The sequence below is a fragment of the Amia ocellicauda genome, chromosome 3 (assembly GCF_036373705.1).
Source record: "Amia ocellicauda isolate fAmiCal2 chromosome 3, fAmiCal2.hap1, whole genome shotgun sequence".
Taxonomy (NCBI): domain Eukaryota; kingdom Metazoa; phylum Chordata; class Actinopteri; order Amiiformes; family Amiidae; genus Amia; species Amia ocellicauda.
In genome coordinates this window covers 34,797,965-34,819,726 of record NC_089852.1, presented here as the reverse complement: position 1 = coordinate 34,819,726, position 21,762 = coordinate 34,797,965, and the positions used below count along the sequence as shown (strand labels likewise).

The following is a 21,762-nucleotide window of genomic DNA, read 5'->3' as shown; positions in this document are numbered from 1 at the left end:
ATAGGATACTCGACTTCAGACGCCCACCTGTTCAGCTGTGTAGACACGCTATTATTTTTTATCATTTCAACGTTACTTTTTGCTTTGGCGTTACTTTATCGAGAGGAACTTTAATTATGACGCCAGAGCCACAGCCAGTGGTCAAGCGCTTTGTCTTCCCCTATTAAAAATAAAATGGTCCTCGGCATCCAGGCTCACGGTTGCCATGCGCAGCAGGGCCGGGCTGCAGCCACTTACTGACAGCCTCGATGAACACATCAATATTTGATTAGATGACCCTGACAGATTGCATATGTGCATGTGTTGCATGTGTTGCATGTGTTGCATGGACGCCGCACACGCGTGCACACGCAGCCAGGCTCGCGGGGTCTGATCGTGGCAACGGCGCGCGCTGTCTCCTGCTCGCTCGCGCGGCGCTCGGCTCTGCTGCCCGGGTCCGAGTCGCCATCCGCACCTGCACCGCCATGGACCAGCGGCGCCGGGGGGCAATCCAGGGGCTGCCTGGCACCTGGTTGCTGGCTCTGGCTCTTCTACAGGGATGCCGGGCTCTTCAAAATCACCACCGACCCGCAGTCGCCAAAGGAGCGGATTTTAATCGGCTCTACACTGGCTTTGTGACGAGGGGAGTGGAGGAGATCTACACGTTCAACTACAGCACGAAACCTGGGGAGGTAGGCATGGCTTCCCCCTCTTCATAGATAGATAGAAAGATAGCACGTTATATATTACTCTCTTTGTATGTATGCATTTAGGTATATATATATATATATAATATATATATATATATATACCTATATACCTAAATGCATACATACAAAGAGAGTAATGTGCAATGGATCATAGATATGCAGTTAAAAACGTTGTTTTGCTACCATACTCTGAATCACAAGAAGGTGCCGTTAAATGAAATTACCCGTCTCGACGTCTGTTTTCTACAGTTATGTAAGAGACGCTGGACAAAGTCTTCCAAGAATACACGTTAGAATTACTGGCAGTATATTGGCGATTGAATGAAGGATTGAAGGAATCAAATAACCTATTGCAAATAAATCTGGAAGATTCCCCCTCTGGAATTCAGGCAACAGCATATTACTATGGGCTGGTTTATTATTTATAAAGTCAGACTGGATAAAAGTAGCATTATTCTGTTTATTTTGCAAGCATCTGTCTGTGGCCATTTCAAAATGAAAGATTGCCCCCTCCAGATGGACATCAGATGAGCCAGTGTGATATCAAACTGGGATAGATCTGTGTTCCTGGGACAACAGAATACTGGAAACAATGTACCTGATATAACAAATAAATATCACATATTCACCTAAGGAGGGTTAGTGAAAGTTAGTAAAATAATATACTAATCCAGAAGTCTAAATTTAGAGAAAAATACCCACGCACACACAAAATGTATGTAGATATATATCTATAGCTATTTTGATTATTAGTCACATTATTCAAATTTGTGCATATCTTTTGAGAATCTCAAATAGCACTTTTGATTAACTATCTAACACTATCTTCATAAATTGCAAAAAAGAGAGAAAAAGTGTGAAAAAAACAGGAATCGATACTATGAGTGCTTTTTACTTTTCTAATTAGCTACACAACCAAAAACATACAGCACTGTGTGCCTCACCAGGTGGTAGGGCAGTGGTGGACAGTATTCAGTATATAGTGCAGGGCCAGAACTGGATCTACCCAATGACCGCTGTTAGCTGGTCAGTGATCACTGTTCATCTAGCCCAGTGATGCCTGTCTATAGCCATTGTAGAAAGACACTATTCACTCATCCATTTGTGAAAGGGGTACAGGGACTGAATACGGTGAATCCCCATTTTAGCCAACTGCTGCTAGATGTAATGCCCCTCATCTCATGTGACAGCCATTTGCCTCCTAAAGTGAACTGTTTGATCTTAATTGAGTCCTAATGAGGCTTTGATGATGAATGCCTGTTTATAACGAAATGGCCATAGCTGGGATTATGAATCATATTTGATTGCAGACTTCTAATGATAGGCCCTTAAGTGCTCCAGCATGACTCTCTGTCGTCCCATCCGCAGACTGTGACCATGTGCCGAAAGCTCAGCGCCAATCACCTCACTGCCCACTCCAATGTCTGAAAAAGAGTCTTTATAAAGACTAAATATATAAATATAAATATCTGTCTCTTTATAAAGCCTGGGGGATAAATGGGATAAGACAAATCATTCCATGGCCCTTTGTGTTCAATATTCAGCACATCCCATAATCAATAAGAAGCACAGAGACTTTCATTCCAAGACCTGGGAAGACTCAATGATAAGAACATATACTTCTGTGTTAAAGCTTTGTGAATATGGCATTACGTCTGATAACATGTCCTATATATATGTATATAGAAAGATAGAAAATTAGGGAAATCAAATGATATCAGATCATGATATTCAGAATGATTGACGTGCTATACACATGAAAGTTGAAAAAATAGGGACATAGCAGTGTTCATCATTTGAGGTGTTCTAGTCAATATTTGCCACACAGCAGTTCAGTAAATACGTTTCAAGCAGAGTTAGGGACCAGCTGCCAGACATAGGGAAGCCTGCAGAAGCAATTACACATGCTTATCAGATTGCACTGACTGAAGACTAATTCAATGTAACAAAGCCACAGGGAGAACTAATTTACCTTACTGTTTATAATGCAAACACAAGGCCACTCTGGACATGTAACAAGTGAGCTGACACTAGCCAAACAGCCATACATGCCAGTCCAGGCTACATACTGGTCAGCTCTCCCTCATTTCCCATGAACCTCCCTGGTATTGGACACGTTTCTCCTAGACAATTCCATAAGTAGGTTTTCTCCCACGTTCTACAGTCCTGTTAGTTTAAAGGTCAGTTTTCCTCATTGAAAAATGTCCCTCATCTGCCTCTGATGTAATTGAAGTTAATTTAAAGACATTAAGAAAAGCTCTTCTTTACTCACAGTCATTTGCAATTGAGGAAAAGTACTCATTTGCAACCCTCTCTTAAAGTCTGTTGATTGTCCTCTGATTGTCTCTGACACACAATGGAGCTCACACACATACACAGAAATGCACGCACGCACGCACACACACACACACACACACACACACACACACACACACACACACACACACACACACACACGCATGTTGGTGCCGCTATCATTATGAGGACTCTCCATAGACATAATGATTTTTATACTGTACAAACTATAGATTCTATCCCCTAACCCTAACCATAATAACAAACTTTCTGCATTTTTACATTTTCAATAAAAAATAATTTAGTATGTTTTATAAGCGATTTTAATTATAGGGACATTGGCAATGTCCTCATAAACCACCTTTATAGCGTAATAACCTTGTAATTACCAGTTTGTAACCTAAAACAAGGTCCTCATAAACCACATAAAACACACACACACACACACACACACACACACACACACACACACGAACACACACACAAAGGGAAGCCCTGAGCGGATACTACTCCCTGACTGCATTGATTTCTCTGTGCTTCCCCTCGGGAGGAGGCTTGACTCATGTCACTAAACCTCTTTATCACTTTCCAATGATCATGGCTGATGAAGGAAACTTGGAATTCTCTGTACCGTTCATATTTCCATCGATTTCTCTGGATGCCAGTGTTCAGCTAATGCTCCAGCTAAAAGGGGTTATTTATACAAGATAGATTGTGAGTAAAGTTCAGCCTTAGGTTTGATAAAGTGCAAAAGTGCTTTCGACCTTGTGTGGAGTAAGTGTGCGCAGGCAGACATTTGCAACTTGCAGCTCGCAGAACTTGAATTTGAGAAATTGAGCCCTTTCAAGATTTATTGGACAGAATGACCGAGCAGTCTTTCCCCAGGGGATCCAGACGGTCACTCAGAGGGAAGAATTTTGAATGCCAGTGAGATTTCCTGTTTCGTGGGGTGTTGCTTGCTGTGTTTGGCAGCCCTGTTCCTAGACATCACAGTTTTCTGTGCTTGATTGCGCCCTGAGTCAATTGAAATATCTCCTTCTTACTCTGCTTTCAGAATCCGACTCACATTTTCCACAGTGAAAGGGAAAGAATGCCATGCTAGCGTGTGGTTGTGTCACTATGTTTCCCCAACCCTGAGTCTGGCCTCCTTCCCACCTCTTTATCACAGTGACTCATAACAACAGTCAAGATGGAGGGGCCTGACAGTGTAGAAACATACTTTTCATTTCTCTGTTATGACTGGGAATCCTGGGTAACAGCAGCAGACATCACAGTTGCCCCTAAGCCACCTATTTCTAGGTAGGGCGGGTCTCCCTGTTTTGGATGCCGTCTTGATGAGTTGCTATGGCACATGTAAGCCGCCTTCTTATTGAACTGTTGCTATGGACACGTGGAGTCATTCCAGATTAAATATCTGCATCATTCTGGTGGGGGAGCAAGGGGCAAAGAGAATTGTTTGCTTTGAATTAAGAAAGATGCTCATCACTGGGCTGTTTGCAGGTTTTACTAGTGAGGAAAAGGCTGAGAGGAAGATGAAGAAAGAAAGAGCAGGCTGTGTAAAAAAAAATTGTGTGTGTGAAAATCTGTTGACACTCAGTAACAAGCGTGGAAACGGAGGCAGCTGGCAGGGACTGTACAGGAATTCAATCCTGCCCATTGTTACCCATACAGTTGTGCCCTCCTCATCTTGACTCACTGTACTAAAGTATGTTCAGCCATTAATTTTACCAGAAGAACAAAACGTGCTCCTTGAATAATCATTATCATCATAATAATAATAATGCTAGGGCTGACAAGTCCAAACAAACATACAGCATGATACAGTGCATAACTGCATTACCAGTGCAGGGTTTACAGTACAAGACTAAAACAAATGTCAATAGCCTTGATTACACTCGTATACAGTAATGGGTCTTGTTTACAGTGTGTGGACAATCAATAGAGAAATCAATTGAGGCCTGAAGGAACAGCGCAGAAGAAAATTTATTATTACTGGAAGTCAAAGGTCCAGAAAATCTGCCAATTAATCTTGGGTACAACGCTCTGCAGTCTGTGGCTGCCATTACTTGCACAGATTAGTTATTCCTTCCTGTCAGTAGAGAGAGTACTTAGCCAACACACACTTTTTATGGGAGCTTTAGATATACACCGATCAACCATAACATTATGACCACTGACAGGTGAAGTGATTAACACTGATAATCTCGTTATCATGGCACCTGTCAGTGGGTGGGATATATTGTGCAGGAAGTGAACATTTTGTCCTCAAAGTTGATGTGTTAGAAGCAGGAAAAATTGGCAAGTGTAAGGATCTGAGCGACTTTGACAAGGGCCAAATTGTGATGGCTAGACGACTGGGTCAGATCATCTCCAAAACTGCAGCTCTTGTGGGGTGTTCCCGGTCTGCAGTGGTCAGTACCTATCAAAAGTGGTCCAAGGAAGGAAAAGCGGTGAACCGGCGACAGGGTCATGGGGGCGGCCAAGGCTCATTAATGCATGTGGGGAGCGAAGGCTGGCCCGTGTGGTCCGATCCAACAGACGAGCTACTGTAGCTCAAATTGCTGAAAAAGATCATGCTGGTTCTGATAGGAAGGTGTCAGAACACACAGTGCATCGCAGTTTGTTGCGTATGGGGCTGCGTAGCCGCAGACCAGTCAGGGTGTACATGCTGACCCCTGTCCACTGCCGAAAGCACCTACAATGGGCACGTGAGCATCAGAACTGGACCACGGAGCAATGGAAGAAGGTGGCCTGGTCTGATGAATCCCGAGTTCAAGGTGTTGACTTGGCCTCCAAATTCCCCAGATCTCAATCCAATCGAGCATCTGTGGGATATGCTGGACAAACAAGTCCGATCCATGGAGGCCCCACCTCGCAACTTACAGGACTTAAAGGATCTGCTGCTAACGTCTTGGTGCCAGATACCACAGCACACCTTCAGAGGTCTAGTGGAGTCCATGCCTCGATGGGTCAGGGCTGTTTTGGTGGCAAAAGGGGGACCTACACAATATTAGGCAGGTGGTCATAATGGTATGGCTGATCAGTGTAATGTCCCCACCTGTATGATGAGTGCTTAGACCCTGACTTTAGGCTACTGTCATAGGTACACCTCCCAAACTCTGTGCCAACGGCCCAAAATGAATTACATACCCACTACACTGAGAGGGAAGCCCCTGAGAATGGGGGATTTGCTTTCTCCAGAGAAGCTAGTCAAGTGATGACAACATAGACATCCTGCAGTCTGTTACACACAACATACAACAAATTACATCATTTTTTTGCAGCAGGCTGAGTGTGTATCCTGATTGCTTGCAGGTTTATTTCCACTAAATGTCTGGCTTAAAAACTAAAATAAAAATGACTGCAGCTTAAACACAGTATTGCTGATGAAGGTGGTTCATAAAGAGTAATCTTCTTGTAAACCAGTAATTAGGAATATATAATTAGTATTACTTTATCCACTGAGGAGTAACATCTGATTTAAAACAATGAGAGAATTAAACCAAGGTTCATCCAAGGGTCTTTTAATTAACTACTTTAAGATTATTTAATGCCAATGTAATTATTTTCTAGCATATTCAGAAATGATAAAGATATACATGAGTTTGTAGTGCAGTTTGTTTGATACCAAACAGACCAGTATAACTTGATTCATAGCTGATGGATAATGAACAGGTATCTACCCCTCCCTGTGTCCCTAATGCAACTGTAGAGTTTCAATACACACTTTCATTTTCTCTGTGCAGAATGTCAGACAGCTTTTATTGAATACACTTTTTTATTTTTTATTTTTTTTATTCTACATTGCCCCTCCAGGCAGGCAAAGTTAGTATTGCATTTAAATGCTCTATGAAGAAGATGAAACATTTACATAAAACAGCTTTATAGTCAGTGCAGTGTCAGGAAATGTGTCAACGTGCTCTCTAATTTTGCATTAAAGACAATAAAAGATAGCAGAGCACCGACAACACAGACGGCGGGGGGGAGTCATAACATCCTGTGAGTGATGCCACATTTGCTGTTTTTCCACCAAACATCTCAAACACGTCTCGGGGGCAGAGGAGGTGAGGATTTGCTCGAGCCCATTCAATCCCCAACACCTGATTAACATTAATGTGCAAAGCAATGCAATAAGAGAATATTGCCTTTGGATAATTTTCAGAACTCGTCAGGAGCTTGCTGTCAGATACACAGGCCAGATTTTCAGTGCTGTCTCTGCCGATGGATGTTTGTGGCGCTCAAGGGACCTCGGAGAGCAAGGCGCCCCAGGAGAGCTCAGCTCCTAGGGGCTCTGCATTCACAGGGCAGTGTTAAATTACTGCTGCAGGAGAGGAAGCCCTGGGATGAGGAGAAACAGGAATACATTTACTTATGCATCATTTGCCAGTTCTACTGTCAGTCCACGATTGACTCACAAAAATAGTGAGTTGGGTGGGAGGGTAAAGGGGGAGAAATCCATGCTGTGACCAGCCCAGCTAGGCATGCGTTACCTGGATTAGCAGCCATGCATGGCCTCTGCTGGTGAAGCTGTAGAAGTGCTCTGCGGTGACACAGCTGCAGAGAGGCATGTCATATTTTCCTTGCTGGCTCATCTGACTCTGTGGTAAAGTAGTGTGCCTACCTGGCGCTCTGGGGACCCAACCTCAACGCACACCTGTCCTGCTGTTGGCTCGGCCTGTGCTCTGTCCCACCTGTTAAGGGGACTGGTCTGTGAAAGGGTCATAGTTTAAATTATTTTGCGGGGTGTTGTGTTTTGAAGTGGCTTATATTTCTGTCTCTCCCTATCTCTCTCTCTCCCTTTTTGTCTGCGTCTCTCTATGTCTGTGTGTCTCTTTCTCTGTGTCGGCTTGTCCCATTGGTCATGTCTTGTCCTATGCAGGTGGATGCAGTGCGGGTGTACGTCAGCAGCAGCTCTGAGGACCTGCGCTACCCGGTGGTGTTTGTAGTCCGGCAGCAGAAGGCCGTGCTGTCCTGGCAGGTCCCCCTGGTCCTCCGCGGCCTGTAAGAACCACCTACAGCATCTCCGTTAAACTCGGCTGTGAGAGGTTTTTCCACTGCTCAGAAAACACTCGCAGAAATAATAATAATAGTATTATTAACACAAAAGTTAGTAATGATGATCTGATTGTAGAACTGTATAGAACTGAAAGTTTTGTATGGAGTGGGCAATGCATCATGTTAAATAAAACACAACAAACTTTTTTTTGTTCGGCAGTGTGCTTCTAAACTGAAATAATGTCAGCACAGCTAGTAACTTGAACCAGGGCCAACATCCTCCATGAACTGTATGAGGTAAAATACCTGATGTTCCAAAAAATATTGTCTTGTTTTGTCCCAACCCCTCCCCCATCCCCCCCATCCTCAATCCATCCTTAGTTACCAGAGGATGTACACCTACCAGGAAGTGAGCCGTACGCTTTGTCCCCTGGAGCCGCTATCAGAGGAAGTGACTTCAGAGCAGTTCCTGTTTGTCGATGTAGCGTCCATGGCTCCATTCAACGTGCACTATGAGCTGCTGGTGACACGGGTCAGCCACTTCACGCTGGAGTAAGAACCCCCCCACCCCCCGCATCTAGTCAGGACACAATCCTCACAACAGGGTACACAGTGTCTGTAATGTCTTTCCAGTTCCAGTACTTAACACTCCAAGTATGTTCCATTGTGCAATCACCCTAAAGCAAATATTATTTTATGTACTGTAGTTAACAGGAGAATTAACCCATAAGTGCTGAACAAATGCATACGTGGATGTCCTGGGAAACCATGAACAGAACTGAAGTACAAGCAGTGTACTACACCACAGAATGGAATGATTCAGACTTGGTTCAAAATGATCACTGATTTTCTTTTTGTTTTTTCACTCCCTGTTTACTGAGCACTCTGTTCATAAATCTGCATATCTTGACCTTCCCCCTTGTCTCTGCAGGACTGGAGTGATGTTTAATTTCAGTGCTACACCCTCTCAGCCCAGGGTAGGTACAGGTGGCATGTGTGTATTTGTGTGCGTGTATGCATGTGTGTTCATGATTGATTGACTGCATGAGTGCGTATAACGTTTTTATTAATAATGTCTTATTATCTGAGGCAATATCTAATGAGGTCTTATAAGTATGTCTAAGTGTTGTCTATTTGAGGTAAGCATTGGAAACCCCTGTCATGTTGTTGAACAGAAGGCCCAGATCTTCCCATTGTTTTCCCTGGTAACTGTTCTTTACAGTATTTCCTGTATGAGTTTCCAGTCGACATGGACTCCGTGGTTATTGAGGTGATGTCTCTGCGGGGGCAGCCCTGTGCGGTGGTTTCTGTACAGGACATTGTGGTGAGTCAACCTAGTTGCATTTTGCAGAATCTAACGCTTTACAAAATGCTTAAAATGAACACTGCATCAAATACAAAAGTGCATACAATTGTATCTGTAGCTGTGTTAATAACTACAGTGTGTGTGTGTTGCAGTGCCCAGTGTATGACCTGGATTACAACGTGGAGTTCATCGGGGTGTACCAGTCCATGACAGTGAAAGCTGCCATTACTGTCCAGGTAAAATTAATTGTCAGATGTGGCTGTTGTCTGTCCGTACCCCTACACTAGTTCAACAGGTGTGGGGGGGGCAGTGTGCTCAGGTGATGACCCCTACAGCCACCACCCCTCTTTGTGTTGACAGAGGAAGGATTTTCCCGGGGGCAAGTTCTACGTGGTGTTTGTCATCAAGCCTGAGGACTATACCTGTGGAGGCTCCTTCCCCTCCATGAAAGGTGAGGCCTGCATCTCTCTGCTGCTCTGCCTCTCCTTTCATCTTTCCCACTCTCACTCCTGTCTCTCTCCCTGTCCCTTGCTGTCTCTTTGTCTCCAGCTTTCTGCCTCTCTCTCCCCCTCTGTCCCTGTCTCTGTTCTTCTTGCGCTGTGTCCGGTTGTCCCAGTGCTATGGGTGTTACATAGCAGGCAGTGAAGTGTGTTTTCTGCAACGTGGCTCAATGTGTCATGTTGTGTCTCTGCAAGGCAAAGGGAACCACACCTGGAACCAGGAGCGAATCAAGGACCTCAGCGTCACCATCGTGCCATCCATCACCAGTAAGTGTGAGGGCTGCCGGATCCACCAGCAGCTGCCAGTCATTCATTGTGCAGATTCCCCACTTACAGTCAAAGCCTTTATCAAATACTAGGATCCAACAAAAGGGAATTTACAAATAAAGCTTTTAAAAAGTAAATGTAAACTAATTTGTGTTCCTTTTATCTTTTTTTTGCAAACTTGAAGAGCTTTATTGCTTTCTTTATACATTTGATTTTATATGAGATGAAAATCTCCTTTTGAATGTGTGTGATTGGTTCACCTTCCACTCTCTCTTTCACTTTCTGTCAGAGAGGGTGTACATCAAGGCACTGCTCTTCTCCTTCATCATCTTCCTGTTGTTCTACGCGGGCGCTCTGATTGTGGCCTTTGTTCACTACATGAGGTACCGAGAGACAGAGACATCTTTTAAAACATTCTTGATTTGTGAAGCATTAATGTAACTGTAGTAGTGTTTAGTACAAGAGTGCTCCATTGTAAAAACACTTTAGATTGGAGCGTGTTCTGAATATGATGCTGAATCTGCAATTAACCCTTGTGTTCTGAATGCTCTGCACGCTTGCTTTGGGTGCAATTATCTGTTCCCTGTCCTTTGATCTCCTTCTCTCCCTTGCTCTTCTCTTTCAAGGATTCAGAGGAAGGGCTTGGGAGGAGTGTACAGTCCTGATGATGAAGGTAGGCCCGTGGTCCCAGAGAAGATGTATGGTTGCACTGTGTGATTCTGCTGTCTGAGGATGACGATTAAGCAGTGCCAGGCTCAAACAGCTTGATTTCTCGGCAGGAGAGGGCACAGTGGCGGCATCCCATCCCATTGCGAGTGGGGCCTCTGAGGGAGGGAGCTACGGTGCCATTGGTGAGTCCTTAAATCAACCAAACCCCCCCATACCTGCACTCTCAGTAAGCCTCAGTAACTCAGGCCCTCCACAGCGAATCCAAACTCCAGATGTAGACGTGTTGTGGAACATCCCATTTTGTCTGCAGGGTGGATGACTCTTATAACTGTATGAGGAGAAATCAGCACCAGAGCTTGCTGAACATCTTGAATAAAATCTATTTAATGCCACTTGGAAACATTTCTGAGTGCTGGTGCAACTTCTCTTGTCTTCTGGAGAGAACGTAGCTGCTGGGAAATTTTGATAATAGAATCATCGAAATTCACTCTGTGCTGCAAATTTGTGCTCATAACTGAACTGCAACACCACTCAGCTTTGACTTTCATCTATTCATTGATCTGATACAGCTTCCTGTTAATCCATCCTCCCTGGCCCAGCCTGCAGTGGTGTAACGTGTCTTGGTCACTATGCTCTCTCCCCCAGACGAGTCCAGCCCCGCCCCCGGCGCTTCACCCATGGACACGCTGCGCTGCCGCTCCTACTCCGACAGCTCCGGGGACGAGGACACAGACTTCCACACTCTCCAGGACCTGGAGCGAGAGAGCGCCATCTACAGGAACAAGGTGGGAACACAACTGCATGAATACACAGTGCAAACACACACACACACACACACACACTTATGCACACGCATACTCACATACACATGCTCACACACATGTACTCCATACTGCTGTGAATTCCTCACACCCGCTTTCCACTCTGCCTCCTGTTCCAGACATTCCTGTATGTGTCAGACCTCTCCCATAAAGACAGCAAGGCAGTCAGCAAGAAGTACAAGATCTACTTCTGGTAAGAAGTGTCTCGCCAAACCTACCTCCCCTCCCTGTACGTGCAAAGGTGGCTAAACTGAGCACTGCGTGTATTCTGTGCTTAACAAGACATGTTATCCCCAGCACACCAGCCAAATAATTTACACCATGAGACCTGTCATTGTTTGAAATTAATCAGATAAGACTCATTTCAATTGTAATTATTGATTTACCTTTTTTCCATTTCCGGATAAGTCACCAAAGAGAACAATGAGTGAGTGTCTTTTGTACTGATTGATGTTTGATCTTTGTTGTTGTCCCTCTCAGGAACATCACCACCATCGCAGTGTTCTACACCCTCCCAGTCATCCAGCTAGTCATCACCTACCAGACGGTAAAACGTCTGCCAGTCTGCTCCTGTGATTTATTATGGATGACATCGTACAATAGCTGTCAACATCACACTCTCACAGGGCTTTATTTGTCTGACTGTCTGTTGTATGTGTGCTTAACAGATATGTTTTTTATGCAACAGGTGGTGAATGTCACAGGCAATCAGGACATCTGCTACTACAATTTCCTGTGTGCGCACCCTCTGGGTGTATTGAGGTGAGCTCCCGGGAAAACAAAAGTGTGTGTGTGTGAGAGAGAAGGCACAGGTTGAGTTTGCACGCAAAGTGTCAATCTCAGTAACCAGCTGTTTTTAAACTGTATGATAAATTAGGACTAATACAAAAAAAACACCTGAAAAACAACAAATATACCATTTGAGAAGAACTCAAATGTGTCTATATAGTGAATTTAAGCACTTAATAGCCACATGATGGTGCTGTTGTCTCCCTTCCCACAATGTTCTGCAGGATTAAAGCATTGAAATTAATTTCAGAAACAGGAGGGCAGTGCCATGAATGAGATCATGTCCTGGTTGCAGCTGTGCTGTGATAGAACAACTGTACATCTATATACATTTTTGAAGTAGACTCTCTGTTTCATGGGGTGGTGATGTAAGGCTGTCGGCAGACCTGGGCGTGGCTGGTTGCGATGAATCGCGGTGGGGTTGTCAAGCTTTGTTTCAGGCTTGTGCAGTGTAGGTTGTTGTGCAGGTTGTGTGGCTGTGTCTCAGTGTAGCTGGGCTGCTGTGTTGCAGTTCCTTCAACAACATCCTGAGCAATGTGGGCTACGTACTGCTGGGCTTCCTGTTCCTGCTGATCGTGCTGCGCAGAGACCTCCTCCACCAAAGGGCACTGGAGGCCCGGGATGTCTTCGCCATGGTGAGACACCGCCTCCCACCAGCAGCAGCACACAGCTGCACCGTCACACCCCTAACTGCACTACTGCACCACCCCCTGCTCCACCACTCACTGCACCAGCAGGCCGACACAGTTCGGACATGAGTGGCTGTGGATTGACTAACTCTGTCCCTCTCAGGAGTATGGTATCCCCAAACACTTTGGCCTGTTCTACGCCATGGCCGTCGCGCTGATGATGGAGGGGGTGCTCAGTGCCTGCTACCACGTCTGTCCGAACTACTCCAACTTCCAGTTCGGTGAGCAACGCCAGCCGCCTCAGAGAGAGAGAGAGACAGGGGGTCTGCCTGCTATGGAGGTCACAGCTGTAGGATGACTAGGACAACTGCTATGGCAACCTTGACTGTTTTGACTACAGCTAATAATACTGAGACTGCACCTACTACTAACGTCAGCTACTATTTTAACTACAGCTACTGCTTTTCTCACTGCTGATGCTTGTGGCACTGTTCCTCCTCCTACTAATATGACTACTTTTAAACTATTGCACTTACTACTGCAACTACGTCTACTAGTGCTTATACTATAGACATGCCTTCTCTGACTGGTACTGCTGGTAAACTCCAACTACTGTAACTACTACTATTATTTACATAACTGTTATTACTGCTGCGTCTGTGGCTCCTAACCCCAGGTCCTGTGCTGTGTGTTTCTGTCAGACACCTCGTTTATGTACATGCTGGCGGGGCTGTGCATGCTGAAGCTGTATCAGACCCGCCACCCTGACGTCAACACCAGTGCCTATTTCGCCTATGCCACCTTCGCTGTAGTCATCTTCCTGGCTGTGCTGGGGGTGGTAAGACAGCGCCGCCCCCCCCTCCTCGCTCTCAGTCTCACTCTCCCTGTCACATCCACGCACTCTTACAGTCACACTCCACCCCTCACTCTCTCTCGTTTTCTCATTCACTCTCTCACTCTCTCATTTTCTCACTCTCACTCTCTTGCCTCCCCCCGGTCCTTGTAGGATTCGAGGGATGTATTGTATATGAAAATAAACAAAACCTATTTCTGTAGCACTGCTCCACCTTATGTATTGTGACACACTCATCATTGTAATGTTATATACTGCATGTGAAAGTGGCCACAGACAAACATATATATACATATATATATATACAGATATAGTCTCTCTGCCCCAGTGCAGCCCAGTACAGAGGGGTGACTATGTTTCTCTGCCCGTGTGTTCTAGATTTTTGGGAAGAATGCCACATGGTTTTGGATCCTGTTCTCCGTCATTCATGTCCTGGCATCGCTGGCTCTGAGTACCCAGATCTATTACATGGGGAGGTTCAAGATAGGTATGTGCCCGTGAGGCTCCTGACTTCCTGTTGCTAACACTACCCCCAGCCCCCAAACCCTGAACTTCACTCTGACTCTAACCCTCAACCTAACCCTTATTCTAACCTCATAGCTCTTCTTCTACTAGAGGTCCAGACTGACTGTTGCCCAGTACACAGCTAATCCATACTTTGAGTACAATCAGCCCTTAAACTGAAGTGGAATTGAATTAAACTGGATTGGAATTCCACAGTAACCCAGCTGTGGGCTGTTTTCGAAGCCTGGCACTAGAGTTTGCCCTGAACAGAGCCCTCTAGCTCTTACTCTTGCTTTCGAGTACTTTCCTAATGTTCTCATGCAAGTGCTTAATGTAAATTGAGAGGAAACAGCTGATCTGAAAGTAGACTTCAATCATGGCTGAAATTGCATTACACCTGGGTGGAAAAGCTTGTGTATAGCAATGGGATCCCACATTTCCCATATTAATTGACTGAACCATTATTCGGGATGGATTTCTAAAAGCTGAAACCAGAAACCCCATGGGTTGTGCGTCAACCAGATGAGTTTCTTTATTCTGTGATCCAATTGATATTATGCTGAATTTATTAGGACGGAGATGGTGCAGTTCAATAAAGCTCAAATTGGTGTCTGTTTTCCTCATCTCTGTTAACTATGGAGAAATTCTCTGGCTCAGTCGTCGACTGCTTTCTGGTATTGTGAATTTTCAATGTTTCCTGATCTCTCTCTCTCTCTCTCTCTCTCTCTCTCACTCTTTCTCCCTTTCCCCTTTTATTTCCTCTGCTGAAGATGTTGCAAACGCAGGTACTGTTCACACTCAATATTAATATCGTTCTAGCTCTGCACCTCCGGTGAAATTCCTCCCTCAGTTCTGGGGAGACAAGCTTTCTGAGCTCCAAGGAGGCAAAGTCTTTAATTGTTTTTTAAAGATTTATGATCATTTGTAGGACAATATAAGCCACTTTAGTAGTAGTTGTAGTACTAGTAATAGTGTTGGATGTTTCTGTCCCCTCAAAAGACAAAAGTATGGGCTTTTACTCAGACTGCTCTTAAATTCCTCGCAAGGAGAGGCACTACTGGTCATATTACAGGGTCCTATCCAATTTCACCAATATTGATCCTTTTGTAATACGTGGAGGGAATAGCTGGCTTTAAGCTATGGATAATGTCTTTAAGTGCTTTGAGATCAGTACCATTTGAAAAGGGCTGTTCTACAATGTACTTTGTTCAGAGGCTCCAGGGATATGAGCCACTGCTCAAAATGTTGCTTTCTCTTGCAGATATGAACATTTTCAGACGCATCGGGATGGTCCTATACAATGACTGTGTTCAGCAGTGCAACAGGCCAATGTACATGGTAAGGGACCATTCTGTATCCTAAATTGCCTGAGTGTTTGTGTGTGATCGACACACATGTCTACGCACCATAAAGGAATGTGTCAGGAATACATGTGTTTGTCAAAAGCATTCGATATGATACCATGTGTCACTGCTTGCTAGGTGGCCTGGTTGCTGTAGGAGCAGAGCAAGCAGGAAGCAGATTTCAGCCATCTGGGTTTGATTTCTCTGATTACTGAACAACAGAAAATGTCAATAATGTGAGAAGCAGGGAACGCATGCTAGAAACTTACCCTGTGTTGCGTACCTTTGGCCTTGGATGCGTAAGTGCTCACAACTTGGCTGGAATGGTTGGAGATGCTTATCAAATTGTAATAGATGTAATTCAATGTGACAACAATTCAGATATGAAGACAGAAATCATAAACAAATTCTCAACCACAAATTAACCACACTGTGTCATTATTGTTTTTCGTTCTTCAATGTCATCATATCGTCACAACATTAGTAGTTAAATGTAATACGATATGACAAGCAGAGCTGGCCTTCCTTCAGGAGACAGCCCGAAGTTCCCGTGAAACCATAGCCATCGTTCACCATGGTGGCAAAACTGGAACAGAACTGAGGCAGATAACTGGGCTGGGTCTGTCAGTGAGCCCAAGGAGTCTGATGTTTCTTGTCTCTCTATTTCCATAGGACAGGATGGTTCTTCTAATCCTTGGCAATCTGGTAAACTGGTCTTTGTAAGTAGCTCACCATTTTTCAAATATCCCAAAAACCCCAAGTATATCATAATTTGTTTGCATATTGTAACAGGAGGAGGGGCATAGAGGGTTTGGGTTAAACCAACAGGTGTTTTAAATAAACAAAACAATAAGAGAACAGAACAGCAGGGTTAAATAAGGTGAGGCACGGCTGTGGTGAGAGCGCTCACTGACAGGCGGGCAGCTGTCAGTGCTGATGGGAGGGAATAAACTCTGTCTCCACTTTTATGTGTGTGTTTGTGTGTGTGTGTGTGTGTGTGTGTGTGTGTGTTTGTGTGTTTATTTGATGTTTGCAGCGCTATCTGTGGGCTTATCTTAAAGCCCAGGGACTTTGCCTCCTACCTCCTTGGGATTTTCATCTGTAACCTGCTGCTTTACCTGGCCTTCTACATCATCATGAAGGTAAAGACTGCAAAAATGATTATTTATTTGTGCCAATATGAAGGTATCTAATCATGTTAGCTGCTACAGTAGTAGTGAGTCTGTTCCCATGTAGAGGGTGAATGTGAATTCCTAAATACTTAAAGCATTTAAAAATATGCAAAGGAATTTGAAAATAGTGTGAACTGCAGTAATTTGAAAGACTGGGGAAGGTTTCCAAACTTCCCTGAAGCATTCTCTTCTGTCACTTGTCCTTACTTCACTTCCTCTGTGGTCTTGATTGACAGCTCCGGAGCTCTGAGAGTCTGCAGCCCATCCCATTGTTCTGTATCATTGCCACGGCGATCATGTGGGGGGCGGCCCTTTACTTCTTCTTCCAGAATCTGACCAGCTGGGAGGTGAGGCGGCACAACTGGGCTCTGGGGACAGAGACCAAACATCTGGCCCATGTCTACCATGCTGTGGGCTGCTGGCTGTGTGGTGCAGAGGCTAGTCTCTGTCTTGAGGAGCAGTCATCTAGTCATCTGTATTTAAAGGAGTGCTTTGTAATTAAGGGTGAACATAATAATGCCAAAATATAACTTATTAATGGTTTGTCATATATTGTACTGGACAGGCAGGAGATTATTAATATGGTAGATTTTTACCATGGCTGCAGTGTTAAAGCCACAGACCCTGATGCCCTTTTTGTCCTGTCCTGTTGGCTTGCCTGTGTCCTTCGTGTAACCTCTGTGTGACCTCTGTGTGACCCCCAGGAGTCGCCTGCACAGTCGCGAGAGCAGAACCATCCCTGCACGCTGCTCAGCTTCTTCGATGACCATGACATCTGGCACTTCCTGTCTGCTTCTGCCATGTTCTTCTCGCTCCTGGTGAGAGAGTGACCTCTGAACTTGAACTGTTCTCAAGAAACTGCAAAATCAAACTTCTAATTACATTTTTATGTTTGTTTGTTTTCTACATCTAACTACAAACAATAGCAATTTGCTAAATCTGTATATATCATAACATTTATAGCATATATTTTGTATCTTTTAATGGTTAGCATTTTAAGGCACTACAGAGATGAAATGTAGATAACATTTAGTGCAGCATTTAAGTGGATCTTTTTATACCAGAAAAGAGGTTTGTAGTCAAACAGCTGAATGGCCTCTCAATCTGTATTTTTTAGGTTCTCCTGACACTGGATGATGACCTGGACCATGTCAGGCGAGACAAGATCCCAGTATTTTAGGCCAGAGGGCGACGGGGTGTGACGGGGCACAGCGGGGTGCGATGGGGAGTAGAGGCAGCAGGATTACGTTGGGCAGGGAGGCCAGGATGCGCAACCCAGGGGCCACGAAACTCCAGTTCAATCTGAGCCAAATTAAATAACTCACAATTTTTTGCCATCGATCTCTTTCTCAATCAAGTCCCAGCTTGTTGATTAACCGAACGGCTCCCTTCTCGTTCATCACTGTCCTGACCTGCAGCGTAAAGATGATGGCTGTGTGGGTGCGAGTGTGTGCGGGAACCAGCCTGAAGTACATCCTGTCCTTCTCCGCTGCAGCCATTGTCTCAACAGCTCATTCGTGCCAATTAGCTATGTGTGCTGAGACACTTCCTTTTTCAGATTTAATTACAAAACAAATGTTTTTTCCCAGCACCGCTAATTTGTCTAATGTCATTACATGCAGGATTTTGTCCAAATATTTATTAATGTATTTATTTATGCCTTGCCAACAGTAGTTCCTGTTAAAGCTGAACTCCATTTTACCACACAGTATCGGAGAGATACACTTCTCCTCATACACATCAATGGTCTTGTTCAAGGCACAGATCACGCAAGGCTGCTGAAGGCATAGAGGCTGGCTGCTGGTGCGGCACAACTCCCAGAGTCTTTCTCTTAAAGCAACGGAAATTATGCTGATGGTAAATCAATTGAGGGGGAGGGAACAGAGCTGTGAAGCCGGACTAAGTGTGTGTTGTGGGCTAATGCTGTGAGTACGCCACATTGGATACGTGCCTGTCAGTGAAGAGTCCGACACCATTGGACTTAAACAACAACAACAAAACTCAAATTCTTTTTCCACCCACCACATACCTGGTGTTTCAAAAGCCTCATGACCAGGGCTGTGAGTGTGGGAAAGCAGAGAGTCATAGTGGTCTGCGTGAACTTCCATTAGTTAACACTGGTCCCCTTTGTTCATTGTTCATCATTCATCCACGTTGTTTTGCATGAAACCGTTGGTTGCATCCCATGTGCCCTGCTGTCGTGCTTTGGAAACGCTGTCTCGTCTTCTCTGTTGACAGTGTTGGTCTCTCAGCAGTGCAAGTACCAAGAGTATAATCAGTGAAGTGCCTGTTTCTTGTGTGTGGTGATGGTGCCAGAATCTAAACTGGCTTTTCATATTGTTCTGTTTGATGGTTTGTTTATTTGTTTGTTTCCTTCTTTATGAAATTTATTTTCAGTTTTTTGTTGTCTTTTTTAAGCCAACACTATTTTATAACTTTTGTAGTAGTACAAGTGTGAAGATCTCAAACCTGTCACAGCTGCTGGAAGATTTTGTGGCTGTAGTTCCACTGTTTATTTATATAGATATACATTGTCACACCATGAAGGACAAGGTGGTTTTTGGGGACTGAAGGAATGTAATCGGTAGGGGTTATAAACTGCCAAAAGACACCCTTGCTCCCCATGGAGCCTTACTCTGCTTAGGAGTGGGCTGGCTATGCGGGGTGACCCCTGGGCTGTTCGCCGGTGGGCGGTCTCTTTACAGAACCAATGGGAGAGGTGTTCTCAGTTTGTTTTTAGAGTCAGGGTTCTCGTACAGAATAGGGTTGTTAGCCAGGATCAGCTCGAAGTAATTGACGCAGTTAGTGTTCGTTTTGATTCACCCACATAAGCACACTCTTCTGTTCTCTCTTGTGGTGTGGTGCTCTGACCCTAAGTGTGTCGATTGGCCTTCTTTTTCAGTGTTGGGCAAGGGGAAGCACCTCTCTCCCCTTGTCCATTCCATCACCTGGCACGAGACAGCTTGTTTAATCCTGGCCTGTAAAAACTGAAAGACACAGGCTGGGAAGTAACACCCCTCGATCACCCACCCTTGGGCCATGTGATTTTTTTATATATATATATATATATATATATATATATATATATATATATATATATATATATATATATGAAAAGTTGACATGATCCAGAGATGTATGTTCAAGCGAAAGGAATTTATTACGAGCAGCTGCACGGAAGACGTCCAGGAAAGGCAATCTCAAGCACAGTATTAGGAGAGTTATGAAGTACAGGCACTTTTATGCAGACCAGACAGGAGAGAAAGATAACAGGCCTACATATTTATTCCCGTGATAAGTGGAAATTCAGTTTCTGCATGACAACTGGGCAGGAAGGAAACTGGGGTAAAATTAAGGCATACATAATGTTTAATATAAGGGGGGCTTATTATCAAGCACATATTGCTGGTGAAAACTGGTTCTTATCAGACCTTGTTCTTCTGGCTATCAGGGTTGAACTATAGCACAGTACCATAGCACAGTAAGACCGTGAGACAGTGACCTTGTTTACACAGACATGCAGGGAAAGACATGCAGTTATTCATATATATATATATATATATATATATATATTCAAAACCAATTGTAGATAAATAATCTGTGTAATGGACCATTAACATTCTGTTTCACTGTCTCCAAAGAAAAAAAAAACTTCGGTCAGTACATTTGTCTCTGTTTGTATTTCATCCATTTGTTTTGTCTTTGAAATGCACAGTGTTTGATGTAGAAGATGTTTTACCTGCAGTGCATTAATTCCCTCTGCTGTGTTTGTCAGCCTGTCTGAGATGCATTGAAGATTGAAGCTCATTAAGGCTCTCAACACTCAAACTGCATCACCTTCACTGTGGATCCGACTGGAAAATCATACTTTGATTAATTCGCCTATCTGTATGTATCAAGTGTTTTAAAGTAATTTGATATGAAAGTTGAAAATACAGAGCTAAAATTAGTATTGTGATAAATATACCAGTTCTTACTCATCTTGTCTTACAAACCTGGAGAACCAGAACAATTTGTTTGTAAACTTCAAAGGATACAATATATATATATATATATATATATATATATATATATATATATATATATATATATATACAAATTTATATTATTTTCGAGACATTAATCTGTTTATAAATGTTGCTTTTCCGCACTGGGTTGTGAATTTCCATTTGAAGCCACCCCAAGGTCTCTAATGCAATTCCTGGCCATTCCTGAGGGAATCATTACTGACTGTAATGAATTTTGATGTGACCAGATAGGAAGCCAAGAGCAGATGAGCAGATTCACAAAACCATTTACTCCAGGTTGTCATTATTATTATTATTATTATTATTATTATTATTATTTATTTCTTAGCAGACGCCCTTGTCCAGGGTGACTTACAAAAATAACAAAATATTTGCTTTGACCTCCCACACCTAAAACTACCACAGACACAATAATGTAGGCCTTGTATCAGACATGAAAAAACCCTCATGAGCCTACTGTGTATGAGTTTTCAAAATGTGCCTGTTGTTTACTATACGTTTTATTATAAATGGCCATTAAGCTCCTTTGCTTTTCTATTTTCTATATGGTCTGTGTTGATTATTTTGATGCTTATGATAAAGTACATATATAAATGGAAAAGGCATGTTTTAATAAATTTTGCATTTTAATAAAGTCTAATTGGTCATTTATACCTCAATGATTATAATTTTGTGTAATATCAGGATTTCTAACCACTAATCACACACACAGCTCTTTAGTGAACCCTTCAAAGAAAAAGATTGGTGGAATTCAGGAGCCAAGTCCTGGTTATTTCAAATCTATTAAGAAGAAAACAATAAAATAAAATAAATGAGAGAGTTTATTTAATGCTTTATGGATCCCTCTCTGGCCAGCAGGGTGCAAATAAAAGATGTGTTTTGGCAAATTATCCCTTATGAAT

The 21,762-nt window shown here is 43.6% G+C and overlaps 1 protein-coding gene across 2 annotated transcripts; it reads left to right on the top strand.

The window, feature by feature from the left end:
* Positions 1-276: 276 nt before the first annotated feature.
* On the top strand, positions 277-21,488 carry LOC136746566 (SID1 transmembrane family member 1). Of its 2 annotated transcripts, XM_066699150.1 has the most exons (26): positions 277-671; positions 7,864-7,985; positions 8,361-8,531; positions 8,911-8,956; positions 9,202-9,303; positions 9,438-9,521; positions 9,646-9,736; positions 9,981-10,052; positions 10,342-10,435; positions 10,679-10,725; positions 10,832-10,903; positions 11,367-11,506; positions 11,662-11,735; positions 12,023-12,089; positions 12,231-12,304; positions 12,843-12,966; positions 13,124-13,241; positions 13,662-13,798; positions 14,192-14,300; positions 15,088-15,102; positions 15,579-15,655; positions 16,333-16,379; positions 16,697-16,802; positions 17,069-17,179; positions 17,537-17,650; positions 17,950-21,488. In XM_066699150.1, the coding sequence occupies exons 1-26, from the start codon at positions 465-467 to the stop codon at positions 18,010-18,012; spliced, it is 2,484 nt and encodes an 827-aa protein (XP_066555247.1). In that variant the 5' UTR covers positions 277-464; the 3' UTR covers positions 18,013-21,488. The 2 variants fall into 2 exon arrangements, with proteins under 2 accessions (XP_066555247.1, XP_066555248.1); XM_066699151.1 differs by lacking the exon at positions 15,088-15,102.
* The last annotated feature ends 274 nt before the right edge of the window (positions 21,489-21,762 follow it).

What these genes read in the sequence shown, in the direction of transcription:
- LOC136746566 (XM_066699150.1), top strand. Translation starts at nt 465, where the DNA reads ATGGACCAGCGGCGCCGGGGGGCAATCCAGGGGCTGCCTGGCACCTGG. An exon ending in GTCAGCCACTTCACGCTGGA is followed by an intron (nt 8,532 to 8,910) that starts GTAAGAACCCCC and finishes TTGTCTCTGCAG; the next exon opens with GACTGGAGTGATGTTTAATT. An exon ending in CTCCTTCCCCTCCATGAAAG is followed by an intron (nt 9,737 to 9,980) that starts GTGAGGCCTGCA and finishes TGTCTCTGCAAG; the next exon opens with GCAAAGGGAACCACACCTGG.